The 15,297-nt window shown below is 37.7% G+C and overlaps 1 protein-coding gene and 1 pseudogene across 1 annotated transcript in view; one reads left to right on the top strand and one right to left on the bottom strand.

The window, feature by feature from the left end:
* The window catches only part of ACTR2 (actin related protein 2), a 35,170-nt gene extending 28,947 nt beyond the window's left edge, over positions 1 to 6,223 (bottom strand). The window contains exon 1 of the mRNA XM_077134405.1: positions 6,039 to 6,223. Coding sequence (XP_076990520.1) covers positions 6,039 to 6,086 — 48 coding nt within the window. The 5' untranslated portion in view covers positions 6,087 to 6,223. The remainder of the gene's footprint in view (positions 1 to 6,038) is intronic.
* A 4,197-nt stretch (positions 6,224 to 10,420) lies between these two features.
* Positions 10,421 to 10,903, top strand: LOC143661137 (M-phase phosphoprotein 6 pseudogene; annotated as a pseudogene).
* The last annotated feature ends 4,394 nt before the right edge of the window (positions 10,904 to 15,297 follow it).

Raw genomic sequence — 15,297 nt, 5'->3', positions numbered from 1 at the left:
TTAACTAAAATAGGAAAACCAAGTGGCCCTTGGACTAGTATCACATGAAAGTACACTTTAGAAGGCATATTGGGTTATTAACATTTTACTGAAATATTTAGATAAATATATTTAGCAACACCAGGTAACAAAGTATCATATTCACATAATGTACTTCCCAAGAGGGATGTATCAATGATTCTGATAATACTTCCACTTTATGTTTAAGAAACTGATATAGCAAGAGACTTAAAAGACCAGAGCAATAGAATCAAGGGTTTTCTAATGCCAATATTATAATTTCCTTAGTCTTATTTTTAAGAGCAGACATTGCCAGGGAAAAGGCTATTAAAAAACACAGAATGAGAGGAGGAAACTACAGAAAAGAAATATAATTGTAGCTTCTATCCCACTTAAGTCTCTGTTCAATGTAAGCTATGTTGAGCAAAGATTTTTGTGCTTATTGATAAATCCCAGGTGTCTGAGAACATAGTGTATGGCACATAGCAAATGCACATTAAATTACTTATCAGTAAATATTAAAGTTCTGCTGTTGACTTGAGAATATGATACTATGTTAACTTTAAGACTGAGAATATAATTAAAATTCAAAAAAAGTCCATTGATCTATGAATCCAGGCACTATACCTTCTCTTCGAAGAATTAAGGACTAAAAACAGCAGCTGGATGTGATACGTGGCAGTAGTAATACAAAAGTGGATGGAAACTATTAACCTACTTCTTGACAAAAAGCAGCTTTTGTTTGATGGTAGTAAATCATAGCAACAATCTTAAACTCAATGACTTTTAACAAAATTAACAAAATTTTGATATTTTCAAAGGTTTCTACTTTGCTTCCTGCTGGAAATACTGATGAACTACTTTTAATTATAAATAGCCTAGAACATTCTGTCATCATTAATTTCACTCATTTTTTATAAACAGAGCTTTTTGGTTATGTGAAAGTCATGACTTGAGCAGATTAAAACTATTTTTATGGAAAATCTGTCTGAAATTAGAAAGTTCATATTCACAATACCACCTGAATTCCTATCCTCTCAGCTCATGTTTACATTTTAGAATCTACATAAAATACATTATTTGGATATGTTTTCTTCCAAGCCTACAAAACTTAGTCTTCCTAAGCTTACCACTAAGCCACCAAGTTCAGGGCATTTTTCAGGGATAGCCACCTATTTCTAAGTGTAGTACAATTCTTATTGGATAACCTTGCAATACAGAATTTAATGTGATATGATGGCATATACAATAGATGATAACCTGCTTGTTCATACCTACCTCCTATTTGTACAGAGGCTGATAGTAAAGAACACAAATAAACTTTTCTACCTCAAGGGAGTGTTAAACATAATTCAGCGGTGCTAGTTCATTTTTTTTTCCTATAATGTCACCTCCAAAATTTATCAATATGCACAACGTGGCTGTGTGATTGTGAAAACCTTGTGTCTGATGCTCCTTTTATCTATCTTATCAACAGACAAGTAAAACATATGGAATAAAGATGAATAATAGGGGGAACAAATGTTATAATAAATTTAGAGTGAAATGATGGTGATCGGTAAAGGGGAGAGGTAGGGGGATATGGTACGTATGATTTTTTTTCTGTTTTCTTTTTATTTCTTTTTCTGAATAGATGCAAACGTTCCAAGAAATGATCATGATGATGAATATGCAGCTATGTGATGATACTGTGAATTACTGATTATATGTAGAATGGAATGATCAAAAGTTATGAATGTTTGCGTTTGGTGTTTTTTGGTATTTAAAAAAAAATTTTTTAATTAATAAAAAAAAATTTATCCATATGAACTGGGAAGGACTTTCGAGGAAAAATTACCACAGGGGAAAGAATAAAACCCAGTATTTTTTAGTATGTTCAAACTAAAAGAAACATTTCAAAACTCTTCTGTTTTTCTCTCCATAATCACTAACTCTATTGTCTTTAAATCAAAACACAGCTCACCTGACATGAACTGAAATGACCCTGGGAGGGTCTTTAGAGAATCTGTTCTCTGCATTATTCCAAGCATACACTACTTTTTTTTTTTTAATAGGAAAATTGGTTTATTTTATTATGGATTATTTCATGTGATAGTATATTAGAGAATTAAAGTAAACATACAAAAACAGTACTAGGGTCATTGGGTACTTTAATTCCCTTCCTCTAAATAACAATCGGTAAAGAGATCAGCTTTTCATATACTACTTTTTTGTTTAGCTGAAATGTCATGATCACCAGCCTAATAACAGCATTAATTATAATTTACACATATATCTCATATATAGACCTTAAATACTTTCTGAATGTTCAACTCTTAATTTTCCTCAAAGTAACAAAGAGATACGGAGAATGGGTGGTTCAAAAGTGTACATTTACCAGGCTACAAATGTTTCTTTAAATTGATATAAATGTTCTCAAAGAAAATGATAGAGTGAACAACTGAAAAGAGAATCGATAAGCTTGTAAGGGTCATTTTCAGCATTTTAATTGCAAATAACTCTATTAACTCCAGAAATCATAAGAGAAGTTGAAGATGGGAGGAGCCCAGGACTGGGTATAATCTTAAGGCTGCTAAAGTTGACATGCCTCCTCTCTCATTCTGAGCCTCAAACACTCAGAAATATGCAACAGGGAAGAGCAGTAAATAACTGATCATTCAGTGTTTCCTGATTATAAATGTTCAAACATTTAGAATGCATCTGAATATACTTTAAGCAACAAAACATATGCCAAGAGCCTAAATCAGAAGACAAAAATTGAGACCCTTGGAACTGTAGAAACAATTGCCAACATATTTTAAAGCCTATGATTACTGTACTTTATAAACAGTGAATATTTGGATTTTAATTCAAATTGAAGATATCAATCACTTACTAAAATTATCCATTCTGCTTAAGTAGAAGCTCAATGGAAGCACATGCTACCCTAGTAATCCAGTGTATATATTAAGGTAGTCAGTCAAAATGACAATAACTGCACCATTCCTTGGTACATATTTTTCTTTCAAATATGAAAGCATTAAGAGCTATCACAAGAATATAATTACAACAATCTATTTCTCAGAATACAAACTTTTTGATAGCCAATCTAACATCTCCTTTCTTATTAAAAACAAACAAAAAAACCACAGTATTAAAAAAAAATCTAAGCCATTTAGATTTCAGGTGAAAAAACACAAAAATATTACTTTCTAAACTACTCATTTTGTACAATTTAATTAATGAAATTTTTTCCTCTACTCCAATAATTTTAACACTTGGTGACTTAGTTATCTCATGTGCAATAAGGCTGTGTTAAAGAAATAGATTTTACCATATATAGTTTCCTCTTCACAGCACTGTGGTTTAAACTGGCTCCCTGACTTCCCACTGAGTCATCAAATGGTAAGAACATGCACAGTATAATGTTCTTTCAAGCACAAATGAAGAATTTGATCTACATCTGCTTTTCCTCTCAAAAAATAAACTTGGATTTATAAAGTCCCATTTGGGCTTGTTTAATTTGTATTTTTCCCTTAGTAATTTTATCTGATGGTACTGATGTATCTGTTAATTTAGCTGCATAATAATTGTTCTAATCTTAGAGGGCCACCTCAAAAGAGTTTATTTCATTCAAAACATGTTCAAGATGGAACACTTTTCACGCTGTCAAATGACAGGCTAACAGAGTAAAGCCAAATTTGTTTTGGGTTTGTTTCTATGGCAAACACTGTCAAGTAGAACATATAAATTAACATAAGCTTGATGAAACAGGCCATAATCAACTAAAATGTGAATTATAAATGAAAACATAGCTATTCCAGCACTATAAGCTACTTTGTATCACTAGACAGTAGTGAAACCCTGCCAAAAACACAGGAGACACCTGGAAAGTCTTTATGATTGTTGGGGATGGAAGTCACTGCTGATGGAACGAGACACACAATGCCAGGGCCAAACTCCTGGGTCTGACTCTTGAAAGTCATCTAAACCGAGAGCAGTGACAATCTTCAGATTTTCCTCTCTCCGGCCACTTTCAGTGGCTCTATTTTAGATGGCAGCTTTGAACAGTCAGTCATAAGGCAGAAGCATTTCTGGAATGAGAGGAATGACAAGACTTTCCCTCCACCAGCCCACCATAACACACTGACCTAGTTGGGGGCTGATGAGGAAATACAGAAGGACCAGCATCTGGCACGTTGTGCCTGCAGAGGGCTTAAAAAAAAAATCAACTTCTCAAATACCTTATAATTTTAAACCCTAAAGTGTTAAGGGCAAATGAAAATACTTTAGGGTACCAACCATTTCCATTAATCAAAAAAAAATTAAGCCAGAATATCTTCTTTAAGTCTTCTTCAGCATTGTTCCCTCCCTCCTTATCCCCAGTCTCAGGGTAACCACTATGAACATTTCTTGTGTATCCCTCCAAAACTTTCATAAGCAGCTAGGAGTTTCTGGATACATGATCTTTAATAAAGACACCCACACAGATGGGATCATCTTAAAACTTTTTTTTTAATTTAACAATACATTTTGGACATATTTCTATAGCAATGGATCTGCCTCCTTGTTTTAAGTATTCTATTTTTTATGGATGTCCCACTATATGATAACACTCTTTGTATTCCCATTCACTTTTTAAAAACTTTTTTATAGTATAGTATAAGATATATACAAAGCAAAGAAATAAAAAAGCAATAGTTTTCAAAGCACTCTTCAACAAGCAGTTACAAGACAGATCCCAGAGTGTGTCATGAGCTACCATATGATCCTCTCAGATTTTTCCTTCTAACTTCTCCAGAATATATGAAGCTAGAAGGCTCAAATATTTTTTTAATCATCACAATCGATTCATTTTTAACGTAGTGTAGATGAAGCCAGTATAACTGGTGGTAAAAGTTGATCAATTAAATCAAGGGTAGTATTGTGGCAGTTAGTACCTGCTCTTTTTCTCCCTCAATCCAGTTTCCAAAATGTATGTGAAAGTTCAAGTAAAAATAAAGTGTATGTCACATTTAGGGAGAGAGGGGAGAAAAATCACAATATATAACAATTCAAAAATTACTGTAATTCAGGGATAAATGATCACTCTACAAGTCATGCAAAACAAATAACATTTCCATCTTCTAATCTGCTGACTTTACTGCCCAAAATACATATTTTAAAATAAAGGGGAGTATTTCAAAGGAAATGTTCAAATAATGTCGAAATCAGTGCTTTTATCAGATTTTTACATTTTACGGGCATCTTAGAATGCCAGTAAGAGACGAACTGGCTTTAGACGAACACTAAAGTACTCCAAAGACGAACATTCAGTACTCTGCACCTAAGAAAAGGGGGGTGGGGGGTGGGGGGAGAAGACCAAAACTGATTCCCCCAAGGCCATCAATCTGCAGAATTAACACTTGGGCCTTCTAGAGGCTCTAATATGGAATGTGCTAGTCCCTGAGGGGCTGCAGCCGGGCCAAATTACCAGCATGCAAAATAAAAAGTAAATGACGCGCTGCCATCAGGCCTCCCCCTCGCTTAAAAAAAAAAAGGCACCTTTAACACGGCGAGGGGCCTGAGGCCCACTGCATGACAGCACAAGCACTTCCCTTTCAGCCGTTTCCTGCCTCCTGTTCACTGTCTTCAACTATACAGGAAGAGGAAGGCCTCTTGGTCCTTCTCCTTTTTCACACACCGGGGAATGGACCCATCTCGGAACCCACAAACCCAGCCTTTCACGCCTCCCGGTTCCTCCGAGTTCCCTGGACAAATCCTCTCAGCCCAAGCAGCGAGCCGGCTCCTATCCCGGCAGCAGGTGGGAGCCCGGTCCGGCGCCGGCCTGGCCCGCCGCCCTGACCCGGAAGGCTGCGGGGCTGGCCGGTTCTGGGGAAACCAGGGCCCCACCCGCTCGGCCCCGGCGCCCGCCGTGGCGGGAGGCACCGCCCCGCACCCCTTGGCCGGGACCGGCTGAGGAGGGCCCAGAGGCGCGGCCGCGGGAGCCCAGGGCCCGCGCGCCCCCCGCACACGCCGGCCGGGGCCTGTGCCGGCTGAGGCCTCCACCGGGCGCTTACCCCGGTGCCGTTGTCGCACACCACCACCTTCCTGCCCTGGCTGTCCATCGTCCGCCCGGGGGAGAGCCGCCGTACAACCTACAGCCGCCGCCGGGCCCCTTCCTCTTCCTCCTCCTCCCTCTCCACGGCCCCTCCTTCTGCTCGACTTTCTTCTCCCAACCGGAAGTCGCCGCCCGGCCCCGCCCGCCATTTAACTGAAGGCCGGCTCGGAGGGGCTGGGGACGCGAAGTAGGAGGCGGCGACTGGCAGCGAAGAGCTCCAATAAGAAAGGGGTGAGCGCCGAGTCCCCGCCCCCACCACCCACGGGGCTCTGCGGCGCCCTGCTCTGGCGCTGCTGTCACGGTTACCCGCTGGTCGCCGCGCCTCCTCGGTTCTTCCTCTCTGCGTCTTATTCCCCACCCTTCGCCGAGCGTCCACGGCGGCTGACGTGGGGGGCCGCCTTGGCTTTCACCCCGGGGCATCGCAGGAGCTGACGGTGCCTGCCGCTGCGGGCTGTGGAAGGCGGAGGCGGTGAAGGTCCGCGGGTCTGGCGCGAAGTGTCAGCGGGATGTGGCGGAGTGGGCCGCAGGGAGGGCGGGAGGCCACCTGGTGTTCCTTGCTGACCCTCATTGAACGTGTCTTTGCTCCTCATCCTGCTCTGTGGACAGAGCTGGGATGAATGCACACACATACACATAGATTCGTCACTATATATGTCACATATAAGACGTCTAGGTTTTACACTGACCTGCAATTCCAGTGATACCTTCCTTCTTTGCTCTGCTTGCTCCACAGTAAAGTGCGGTGCTTGCATTTCCAGCCTTGTCTCTCACCTTTTTCTTCTTCTAGCAGCACTTTACTGTTTTACACCCATTCGGTATTTGTATACATTTAAACCCGCCACCTAGGCTTCGGGTATCAAACAAATCTACCTCCATGGATTGTTTGTTGTGAGGATAAAATTCTGTACATAAGTGTTCATTCACTAGTGGATTTTTCTTTTTTTTTTTTTGCATGGGCAGGCACCGGGAATCGAACCGGGTCTCCAGCATGGCAGGCGAGAACCCTGCCACTGCGCCACCGCCGCCCGCCGGGACATTTATTTTTAAGTTCATACTTTTAAACATGTAATTCTAATGCCCCATCTTTTTTCTTTTTAATCAGCTGGCAGATTTTTATTCATTCCCTAGACCCAAATTGTCACATCTATAAAGACTTTGCTTATAACCTCAAGATGTTTTTTACAGCCTTTTTTTGTGTTGTTATTACTTTACCATGTATATATGAATACACTTAATGTATATATGTACACTTAACAAATACTTGATGGATAAGTGACATAAAAGTTTATGTAGAAAATGCCATCATTTTAGAGAAGTGAAAAGTAGAATTGTCCCTTTCACATGGGTGTCCAACATGTACAACTGGAATAAAACTTGAATCATGAACTCCCAGTCCAGTATTTTTTTTTATAATACCAGGCTGTGTCCCAGTTTCCACATTGTTCTTTTATATCACCAGTTTTCAAACCTTTAAAAGTGTAAAATCTTTAATTTAATCTTATACGGAACCTCAATCTATAAAACGGGCAAATGTCACCATAAGTGTAGTTGGAAGTTTCAGAAGTAGATGCAGTGGAAGGCCACAAGGGACTGGGCCTTCCCTTCACCTGCTTCAGTAGACTTTGAGGTACCTCAGCAGGTTGAACAGATTGAGAAAAACACTGCATTAGTTCTAATTTTCCTTAAGAATGAGTCCACCTGTTACTTTTATGGCCCCGGTGCTTTGCACAGTGAAGTTTTCCTGAAAGTGCATCTGATTGGTCTCCATAAATTAAACTCCAGCGTTTCTGAGTTCTTTTACTTCTCTTTGTGGAATTACATGGATTACTAATTTTTACTTTCTAAGAAATCACTTTTGTTTTTCTTCTGATTATAAAAATGATACATGCCCTTGGGTGTGCAGAAGGATTACTCTGCTTCCAGGGCGTATCGGTTGAATCCCTGCTGAGCCTGTGAGGAGTGCGGAAGGGGCCAGCCAGGACCCCATGAGAATATGCCACTTTTAAGTAGCCTTTTATTTTTCTGAGAAATGTGTCTGTCAGTTTTCACCGATTGTTCAAAGCTTCCTTGGGGGACGAAGCTCAGAAGCATCTCACCGGGCCATCTTGATGAGTGCCTGGTCTCCACACAAAAGAATATTATTCAGTGATAAAAAGGAAGAAACTACTAATAAACACTGGGCATGAATGAACCTAAAAGACTGCCAGACACAAAAGGACCATATGGTTCCATTTATATTAAATTTCTATAAAAAATCAAATTTATAGAAACAGCAGACAAGCGGCGGGGACTGGGGGAGTGGGGTTTGAATGCAAACAAACTATTTGGGGTGATGGAAATGTTCTCATGATGGTTGTTCAGCTATAAACTTACTAAAAATCATCAAACTGTATACTTATAACAGGTAAATTTTATGGTATGTAAACATAACTTCAACAAAGTTGCTTTTAAAAAAATTAAGTTACCTGCCCAAATTCCCTTGGCTATAATGTCACCGAACCAGGAGTAAGTACAAGTGTGCCTGAACTCCAAAGCCTGGATTCTGATTATCCAGGGGATTTTTTCAAAACTCCAAATCTGTCATGAAAACCAGAAGCCCCACTTGGCATCCCCAACTTGGTGATGATTTTCCTGGAGGTTTTCTAGTATCTGGACCTGATTTATCTTACTCGCTTGACTGGAAATTGGTCAGTATGTTTTTATGATTATAGAGTAATACAATGGTTGTTAAAACAGACTCCTATTTTTGTAGACATGTATCATACTTGAGGAAATTGAGAAGGAAAATAGTGTCTACTAGTAATTGAAGTAAAATAATGATAACTTTGTTCTCCAGAATTCAGAGTATGGATGGAAATGATATAGTTGGATTCAATGAAAAAAAGCAGTTATTTGTGTCTGTGGTTTCTAAATTAATGAGCACAAAGGTACCTTGGAAATGTTCTCAGTAGAACTTTAGTTCACTTTAGAGATGTTCACTCATTTTAGAAACTGATGGTATTACCGTATATTTAATGCCTTATTCTGTACCTGAAGAACTCAAGAATGGGACATACATATGATTTAATTCTATTTATTTAATTGTTTGGCTTTAAAAAGCAGTTAGCCAGAAAGTTTGTAATCGTGTCAGAAAAAAAAAGTCTCTATCTTGTCAACTCCTACAGGTAATTCTTATTTATGTTGCTAAGATATATGTTTACATTAACAGTGTTAAACTAAGTCAGTTAAAAGCAAATTAATCCATTTGAAAATGTTTTAGGCATTTACATGACACTTCACTCTGAAATTCTTCAACATGCCCTTCATAAAAAAAAAAAAACACCACCATATAATATTCACATCAAAGAAAATTAGCAATAATTCTTTATCATTTAATACCCAGACCATACTCCTACGCATATTTACCCACTTGTCTCTAAAATGTTTATAGCTCTTTTTCTCCTAACAGATCTAACCAGGGTTCATCATTGCTGTAGTTGTTGTGTCTAAATAGTCTCAATCCAGCCAAGTCCCGAATTTTTTTTTTTTCATGACATTGACTTTTTGAAGAATTCAGGCCATTTGGCTTATAGAAATGTTCCATGTTTTAGATTTGTCTGATTGTTTTCTCATGGTTAATTATATGTTTTTGCTGGCAATTTAGATAATGTTACTATAACATTTGTTAGTACCATAGATGGCTTGGGTGTATTGCACGGATATTCTTTGCTTTTGATGATACAAAGTGAACACTGTTTTAAAATCAAATCAAGAGAAGGTCTTATGATACTCTAAGTACATATTGTCCTGATTTAGATCCAACCTCAAAAAAGTATCACAATCATGCAAAAACAAAAAAGGTATCTGCAATCTGGGATCTGTGCTTGGGAAAGGCAATAAGTATCATGAAAGTAAATTCAATATTTTACTATTCAATTCCTGAACACTTTGAGTCTCTTGCCTACTTTTAGGTCTTCTGTGTACATAAGTACATCTCAGGATTGGAGGAAAATATACTCCAATTTTTGTCTAGATATTTCATAATTTGAGAGCCTTAAATGATCATTATTTTTAATGTAGTCAAATTGATTACTGTTTTTTAAACTTTTATTGTGGACATTTTCAAACTCATAAAAATAAAACTACAGTACAGTGAACTGTGTGAACCCATCACTTCACTTCAGTCGTCGTCAGCTTTCTGCCATCCTTGTTTCATCTGCCTTCCTCTACACAAAGTTTTTGGTTGTTTTGTTGTTTGCTGGAGTATTTAAAAGTGAATCTCAGATATCATACCCTTTCTCCTTTAAATACTTTGGGACATGTTTCTAACAGTGAAAGCATTTTAAAAACATAATCACCAGAATGCAACACCAGGTGGGAGGTAGCGTGGTCGCTGAGCAAAAGACCAAGTTGTCCAAGAATCTATTGCATATCATATTCATGCAAAGGCAATTGGACTTAAAAACAAGAAACCACTGAAAAAGAAAGAGAAGAAAATCATCACTGAAAAACACTGGTATTTGGATTTGCCAGAACTTAAAGAGAGAGTTTTACAATAGAGCAGAGTTTTCCGCTAGGTGAAGGCCTTCTCTGTGGAGGAATGTCATGCAGAGGGTCAAATCTGAGAGTGAGAAATTAGTGCTTCAGATGAACACTAAAAAAAGAGCAGAAGACATTGAAATGAAACAGTGGCATTCAGTGTATCTGATGAAGAAATGATTAAAAGATAGGAGAACTTGGTGGGAACAACTGGAAAAGTTTTCCAAAACCAACTACAAAGAAGATGAAAATGGAAACATAGAACCAATTAAAGCAAAGAAGATGTTCTTAAAGCCCCAAAATTAAAATAAATGCCCTAAGATATGTTCCAGGATGCCTCATGAAAGTTATGGCATTTTGGAACTCATTCCAATTATTTCTCTAGTTATTAATACTGTAGTGTTTATTCATAATGAAATATGCAATTTCAGAAACATGCTGTTTGTGAAACATGTGTGATGGATGTTGTACCGATTTGAAGCTATTTTGTCCCCCAGAAGAGCCATGTCCTTTAATCCTCATTCAATATTGCTCAGTGGGACCTTTTTTTTTTCTCAGTGTGAAGGTGATTTATTGCAAATGCACTTTTCAAGGAACTGGAGGAATCGTCCCCAAACCTGTTCAAAGTGGGGATGTAAGTTAGGGTTTTTATAAGTAAAGGGAAGGGGGAAGGGGTCAAAAACTAAGTAATGTCCACATGGTGCATTCTTGTCAGATAAGCAATGGCATTGGATCTTCATGAGGAAGGCATGGACAGATGTCTTGTCTTGTGTTGTCTCAAGTGCGTCTTGTTTCAGCTTCAGTGATTAGATTTAGATATTAACGTGCAAACTCTTATGTGCAGGGTCTTCATGATGCCCTTTTTAGCTGATCCTAAGTGTGCTGGTTTGAAAAGATTTATATACCCTAGAAAAGCCGTGTTTTTTTTCCTTTTTTAAAAAAGTTTATTTATTAAACATACCAACATAAAAACACAAACATTCTTACCGTATAATCATTCCATGCTACGTATATAATTAGTAACTCACAATATCATCACATACTTGTGTATTCATCATCATGATCATTTCTTAGAACATTTGCATCAACTCAGAAAAAGAAATAAAAAGAAAACAAAAAAAATTCGTACATGCCGTACCCCTTACCCCTCCCTTTCATTGATCACTAGCATTTCAATCTACTAAATTTATTTTAACATTTGTTCCCATTATTTATTTATTTTTAATCCATATGTTTTACTCATCTGTCAATAAGGTAGATAATAAGAACATCAGACACAAGGTTTTCACAATCACAGTGGGACCTTTTTGATTATTTCCATGGAGATATAACTCACTCAGTTGTGGATGGTAACCTTTGATTAGATTATTTCCATGCAGATGTGTCTCCACCCATTCAAAGTGGGGTTGCTTACTGGAGTTCTTTAAAATGGAACCATTTTGAAAAAAGCCTTAGATCCACCAGAAGCAATAGAGCCCAAGCAGCCAGAGACCTTTGAAACAGAAGGAAAACACCCCTGGGGAAGCTTTATGAAATGAGGACAGAAAGCTAGCAGACATTGCTGTGTGCCCTCCCAGATGAGAGAGAAACTCTGAACTTTATTGGCCTTTCTTGAGTGAAGGTAACCTCTTGTTGGTACCTTAATTTGGACATTTCCATGGCCTTAAAACTGTAAACTTGCAACTTAATAAATTCCCCCTTTTAAAAGCTGTTCCATTTCTGGTTATACATCCTTTGCTTAATAGTATTAATCAGCAATGGGTTTTTAACTCTTGGTCTTCAAATGTACATGTGTACATGTATGTCTCCTAAAGATTTTTTTACCTCCACTTTAAAAAATACAGCTCTCTAATCACTGACTTGAATTAACTCAGATAAATTAATATCAGTTGCTTTAGTTTGCTAGCTGCCGGAATGCAATATACCAGAAATGGAATGGCTTTTAAAAAGGGGAATTTAATAAATTGCAAGTTAACAGTTTTTAGGCCGTGGAAATGTCCCAATTAAAGCAAGTCTGTAGAAATGCCCATGCTAAAGCATCCAGGGAAAGATACCTTGATTCAAGAAGACCGATGAAGTTCAGGGTTTCTCTCTCAAGTGGGGAAAGGTACCTGGTGAACACGGTCAAGGTTTCTCTCTTGGCTGGAAGGGCATATGGCAGAACACAGCATCATCTGGTAGCTTCCTCTCCAGCTCCCTGGGAGGCGTTTTCTTTCTTTATCCTCAAAGGTCACTGGCTGGTGGACTCTCTGCTTCATGGTTCTGTGGCATTCTGTCATCTTTCTCTGCTCTCTCTGAATCTCCTGCTTTCTCCAAAATGTTTCCTCTTTTATAGGATTCCACTAAAGTAAACAAGACCCACTTAGAATGGGTGGAGACACGTCTCCACCTAATCCAGTTTAACACCTAGCCTTAAGTGAGTCACATCTCCATGGAGATAATCTAATTAAAGTTTCCAACATATAGTACTGAATAGATTAGAAGAAACAGCTGCCTTTACAAAATGAGATTAGGATTAAAACATAGCTTTTCTAGGTTACACACATCCTTTCAAACTGGCACATCAGTGTTTAAATTGACCATATGTTCATATTTTATTTGTAATTATTCATTAAGTACATACAATTTTTACTACAATTTTACTGAAATATATTCACACTTCATACAATCCATCCAAAGTATACAATCAATGGCTCATAATATCATCACATGTATATGCAATTTTGAAACCAAATGTCTTATGAGAATTTATTCTATATAAATTTATCAAGAATGAATGTGCCACTCCAACCTGAAGTATTTGCATGCTGCCAAGTCATTATCAGTTATGGTATTATAGTTATTTGTTTAAGGTCCTGAATTTTCAAAATATATATTATTCTGAAATAGACATGTTTTCGCATGAAATTTTTTTTTTTTTATTTTTTTTATTTCAGGTGCAGCTTCATTCAGTGTTCCAACATAGTTACATTACACTTAGGTATTATTGTGCTGTCCATTTTTGAGTTTTTGTATCTAGTCCTGTTCCACAGTCTGTATCCCTTCAGCTCCGATTACCCATTATCTTACCCTGTTTCTAACTCCTGCTGGTCTCTGTTACCAATGATATATTCCAAGCTGATTCTCGAATGTCGGTTCACATCAGTGGGACCATACAGTATTTGTCCTTTAGATTTTGGCTAGACTCACTCAGCTTAATGTTCTCTAGGTCCATCCATGTTATTACATGCTTCATAAGTTTAGTCTGTCTTAAAGCTGCATAATATTCCATCATATGTATATACTACAGTTTGTTTAGCCACTCGTCTGTTGATGGACATTTTGGCTGTTTCCATCTCTTTGCAATTGTAGATAATGCTGCTATAAACACTGGTGTGCAAATGTCCATCTGTGTCTTTGCCCTTAAGTCCTTTGAGTAGATACCTAGCAGTGGTATTGCTGGGTCGTAATCCATTCTGCCAGTCTATGTCTTCTGATTGGGAAATTCAGTCCATTAACTTTTAGTGTTATTACTGTTTGGATAATATTTTCCTCTACCATTTTGGCTTTTGTATTATATATATCATATCTGATTTTCCTTCTTTCTACACTTTCCTCCATACCTCTCTCTTCTGTCTTTTCGTATCTGACTCTAGTGCTCCCTTTAGTATTTCTTGCAGAGCTGGTCTCTTGGTCACAAATTCTCTCAGTGACTTTTTGTCTATAAATGTTTTAATTTCTCCTTCATTTTTGAAGGACAATTTTGCTGGATATGGAAGTCTTGGTTGGCAGTTTTTCTCTTTTAGTAATTTAAATATATCATCCCACTGTCTTCTAGCTTCCATGGTTTCTGCTGAGAAATCTACACATAGTCTTATTGGGTTTCCCTTGTATGTGACAGATTGTTTTTCTCTTGCTGCTTTCAAGATCCTCTCTTTCTCTTTGACCTCTGACATTCTAACTAGTAAGTGTCTTGGAGAACGCCTATTTGGGTCTATTCTCTTTGGGGTGCGCTGCACTTCTTGGATCTGTAAATTTAGGTCTTTCATAAGAGTTGGGAAATTTTCAGTGATAATTTCTTCCATTAGTTTTTCTCCTCCTTTTCCCTTCTCTTCTCCTTCTGGGACACCCACAACACGTATATTTGTGCGCTTCATATTGTCATTCAGTTCCCTGATCCCCTGCTCAAGTTTTTCCATTCTTTTCCCTATAGTTTCTGTTTCTTTTTGGAATTCAGATGTTCCATCCTCCAGTTCACTAATTGTAGCTTCTGTCTCTTTAGATCTACCATTGTAGGTATCCATTGTTTTTTCCATTTTTTCTTCTCACATGAAATTTTTTAAAAGCATAATCAAAATACCATTATTACAACAACAAAATTAACAATAATTTCTTATTCTAATCATGTAATATTCCATTCATATTCATTTTTCCCCAATTGTCTCAAGTGTCCTCTTACAGATGGTGAAACTGTCAGGTCCCAAACAGGTCCACACATCGCATTTGGTTGAAATGACTCAACACTATTTTAATCTATAACACTTCCCTCTCTCTTTTATGCCAATTTTGTTATTGTTGAAGAAACTGTATCATTTGTTTTGTAAAATTCCCCACATTCTGGATTGGCAGTATGTATTTACATGGTGTTTTTCTTGTTCCTCTAGCCTCCATATTTTCTGTAAACTGATGGATCAAGAAGCTTGATTCGAATTAGGTTCAAT

Source organism: Tamandua tetradactyla, chromosome 17 (assembly GCF_023851605.1).
Source record: "Tamandua tetradactyla isolate mTamTet1 chromosome 17, mTamTet1.pri, whole genome shotgun sequence".
NCBI lineage: Eukaryota > Metazoa > Chordata > Mammalia > Pilosa > Myrmecophagidae > Tamandua > Tamandua tetradactyla.
Note: the sequence above shows the minus strand (reverse complement) of the source record. Positions and strands in the feature narration are given on the sequence as shown.